General features: G+C 35.8%; 1 protein-coding gene across 1 annotated transcript in view; it reads right to left on the bottom strand.

Annotated features, from left to right (window-relative positions):
• The window catches only part of Il13ra2 (interleukin 13 receptor subunit alpha 2), a 23,914-nt gene extending 21,865 nt beyond the window's left edge, over positions 1–2,049 (bottom strand). The window contains exon 1 of the mRNA XM_026789955.1: positions 1,941–2,049. Within this exon, the coding sequence (XP_026645756.1) occupies positions 1,941–2,022 (82 nt within the window). The 5' untranslated portion in view covers positions 2,023–2,049. The remainder of the gene's footprint in view (positions 1–1,940) is intronic.
• Positions 2,050–4,522: the final 2,473 nt, after the last annotated feature.

Raw genomic sequence — 4,522 nt, 5'->3', positions numbered from 1 at the left:
TCTAGGAAGGTGAACATCCAAACTGGCTAGGCTCCCACAAAGCCAGAACATGAAGTAGGATCAAAACCCCATGCCATTGTCCTTAGCTTCTCATCAGCCCTCATTATATTTGTCCTGTATTTTATGACTAATATTGTTGAATGTGAATAATTCTTAAATGTTCGTTACATGATTACTTAATAAAATTGTAGCATTTCTATAAGCTATAACATAGCTAGCAAAATGAATAAAGCACTGATAAAAGACTGTAACTGAAAATAATTTTTTTCTAGCTCCTGACACAGAAAGACAATTATCACATGTACTCACTCATAAGTGGTTTCTAAACATAATGCAAAGAAAAGCAACCTACAACCACAATCCCAGAGAACTTAGACAACAATGGGACACTAAGAGAGACTTACATAGATCTAATCTACATGGGAAGTAGAAAAATACAAGATCTCCTGAGTAAATTAGGAGCATGGGGACTTTGGGGGTAGGGTTGAAGGGGGAGGAGAGAGGCAGGGAGGGGATCAAAGAAAATACAGAGCTTAATAAAAATCAATAAAAAAACACAAAAAGACTGTATCTGGAAAAGCTTTTAATGATTAGGCTAAGTAAAGGGAACCCATCTCATAAACCTACATATCCAGTGATTTGGCAGGGCGGTGGTGGCACACGCTTTTAATTTCAGCACTCGGGAGGCAGAGGCAGGTGGATCGCTGTGAGTTTGAGCCCAGCCTGGTCTTCAAGAGCTAATTCCAGGACAGGCCCCAAAGCTGCAGAGAAACCCTATCTTGAAAAACAACAACAACCAAAAACAACAAACAAAAAAACCCAGTGATTTCATTTATACAAAATACCCTATGTGGAGACAGTAGTAGATTAGTGATCACCAGAGGCACAGAGTTACTCTGGAAGAGAATGAAGGAATTTGTTGGCAGTAGAAGCTTCATAACTTTGTGGCTATACTGAAATAATGTCCAAACGCTACATTAGAAAAGTTATATAAAAATAAATCTGTTGAAGTCCATAATTTTTCTCTGTAGCTGTCCTTTTTAAAGAAACCACATAAGCAAAATGTGATTATTGTCTCTCTAGGAACGATGGCTGCACAGAAATACACTCGCTATGGAATCTTCTTAGCGGACATATACACCAGGATTTGTATAATATTACATAAATGGTAGTTATATAAATATGTCTAATAGCAAAAACCAATCAATACTGATTCGGTATCTTGATACAGTCAGTATAAAACATTGTGATAGATGCAAGAAAAACATATTCCCTATGCCTAAGCAGCTTAAGAATTTCGAGAATAGGCATGTCTTGTGAGTAGTTCATGGGGTTAATTGAATACATAGCTCCCCGCAGTTCCTAATTATCTGGAGTTTGGCAAAGCAAGACTTTCCTATAAACTTTCTCTGTAAAAATTCGATTAGCACTATAGTACTGCCTTCATGCTAATGTTTGACTAATTCTCTCTGCTGAATGTTGAATTTAACTTCAACTTGACTAGGGATTCCTCTCAGGCTTTTCATTGAGAATGAATCTGTGTCAAATTCAATATCCATTAGACACTGAAAACTCAGATTTTTCATATACTTTAGTTTAAACTTCCTTTTTCTGGTTTATCCAGTTGTCATAGGACTCATGTTGTGCTAGAAGAATATAATTTTCAAATGCAAGAATATACTTTTCAAATGCTTAAGTTATTTCCTCAAAAAATCCTATAAAAGAGGTCTGAAAATTGCTGTATGATTTGGCATTTTACCTAAGAAAATGTGATCATTAGTTTATCTTCTGCTTGTACAATACAAGAACATATTTTTATATCATGGAAATATTACTAATAATGTTATCTACTAGTTTTATATTTTCATGATAAAGAGTGAAAATACCATTTATATCCTTTAAGATGACTTCATTAAAAGAAATTTAATTTGTTCATTTACCTTTTATTTCCAAAGAAAGTCCAATTATTGCACAAAGAAGTAACAGACACAGGCATCTGGTATCCACACCCATAAAAGCCATTTCTCCAGGACTTAGTGTGCTGAAGGCTCCACTCTAAGAAAGAGAAGATGACAGTGGGACTTGATCATACTCAAATAATCATGTGGGTAAATGTAGCTAATGATATTTCTGGGAGTTCTCTGTGTACTTTCTACTGAGACAGGAAACTGTGATCCTTGAACCATGGAAATGGAAATCAATCTTGGAGTCAATGCAATAGCAACAAATGTGTTCTGGTCCTAAAATAATCAAAACCAACCCAAATAAAAATAATGTTAAAAGTTCAACCATACAGATTTATTGAGACTCTAATTAAGATATAGTTACTTCCAGAAGCCTTCTTCCTGAAATCAAAGCCAGCAGAATATCCCTACTAGTGCTTAGGAAAAACTTAGACCCTCCACCCTGTATTCCTAGTAACCACTTCTTCTAGATGCCAACAAAACATGCTGAGGTATGCTAATTTCTAAGAAAAAAAGTATTTGAAATTATTCTACTCTTAAACTAATTTAAAAATCCACATGAACACCCCAGAAAACTAAGAAATTTGTTCAAGTTCTTCATAACTATTAAATCATCACTGTCTACTCTTAACTATCCCAGATTTACCCATTTTTTGCTCTCATTAAATATAGTATTTAAGCCTTCCTTACTTCTTCCCTCTTCCATCTACTCTTCATTACAACTCTTAACTCTAATTGATCTTGTCATCAAGGATCTTATCCAGCCATTCCTACCTCCAGCACATTGTCCACACAACTCACAGGACGAATGATACATCTAAAGGGAAAATAGGGGCTTCTCCTTTCTCTTCAAAGCTGTAACAGCATTTCATTGTCACAGGACACAGGAAGGTGAGCTTTTTTAAACTTCAAGAACACTGTTTTTATGATCAAAATTTCAAGGATTAATACCTACAAATATCTACATCATTTTTAAAATATTTTTTTTCATTTTTAAATTATTTGAGAGTTTTATACATGCATATGATGAATTTTAGTCATTTTCAAACCTATTTCCCTTTCCTAACCGCCGTCTCTCCTGCTCAAACAGTCAACAATTCTTCCTTCTACATTCGTGTCTTCTTTTTGCTTATGACAAAATGAGTTTAGTTCATGCAATGTACATGAGCATAGATGGGAGATTATTTACTGGAGCAGGGGTAAGGTATCAGTGACTACATTACCAAGGAAAATGGTACACTCTTTCCCAACCACCATTAACTGTTGTGGATTGTTCAAGAAAAGCCAGTTTCCCCATTTTTGCGGGTCTTATTCAATTAGCCACTTCTTCAGTGAGCTCAATGTCTATGCCGTATCCAGAAGACATTTTACTGTGTGTCTTGCCATATTCATGCTCCTACATCCCTTCTACTCTGTTTTCTGAGCTTTCAAAAGAGCTATACGGATATGTATGCAACAACAACTAATGAAAAAAGAGGATATGAACTGAAAAAGAATAAGTAGATGGGGGGATTTTGTATGCAAGAAAGTAAAGGTGAAAGAGGAAATTATTATAATTTCCAAAATAGAAGAAATGGTAAGGAAATTTTACCATGCTAAAGTTTGCACATTTCTTTTGGAATCTGCATTCCTGGGACCAACCATTTCATAGAAAGTTGAGAATGAAAGTTTATGCATCTAAAGATCTGTGGACCACTTTTATTTTCTCCTTCACAGTTTAAGTGGAAGGTAGAGCTCTTCTCTTATTCCATCCTCTTCAACCAGTTCACTTAAAACCTTCTAAAGTTAGTAAACTTCAACTGCAACCTATTAGAATCTTGTGGTCAAATCACCGGCTCTTAGTAGAAAGTTTTCAAGTCTTCTGTCTCATTTCTACCTATAGGCTGCTAAAATTAAAGTTCAGCTGTTAAATGCCATTTACTTGATCAGTCTGAAACACTTAAACATAGAAAATAGGATAGATAGCACTTGGGGACATTTTCAGATAAGTTCCCAATATATATTTGTGACTTACACCTTGAAGCCAACCTAGACCTTCTGAAAAGAATACAAAGACAGTTCTATCATTGACTTCCTGGGTGCAGGACTATCATTAGAGCACTAAGACTGGCATTAGTACACTGGTTCCAGGATTTTTTCACAAGGTGTATTTGAAGACAAAAGGAAGGGGAAGTAACGAATGCACACATACACAATCTTAAATGTCCATGACATACTGGAAATGTATCAAACAACTCATCTTGACAGAAATCCAAGTTTTTTAAATGAAGAACTAACCGCCAAAGAGGAAGACTAGTTGTCCAAGTTCACACAACTTACCACTGGCAGACGTAGGATCAAAAACCAGGTCTTTTTGACATCCTTTCCATAACTAGCCACTTCATTTTCTTGTCCTACAAAGTCGGGCTACACCTATTGTATCAAAAACCTCCTCACACCCAACTTTCCACAACCTACTGTCCCTATCCATGCCAACTACCATACCATTTACTTTTCAACCACATTTCCCAAGAGAACAGAGAAAAACTCTCTCTCTCTCTCTCTCTCTCTCTCTCTCT

Source organism: Microtus ochrogaster, unplaced genomic scaffold, assembly GCF_000317375.1.
Source record: "Microtus ochrogaster isolate Prairie Vole_2 unplaced genomic scaffold, MicOch1.0 UNK34, whole genome shotgun sequence".
NCBI lineage: Eukaryota > Metazoa > Chordata > Mammalia > Rodentia > Cricetidae > Microtus > Microtus ochrogaster.
This window is presented reverse-complemented; position numbering and strand designations above follow the sequence as displayed.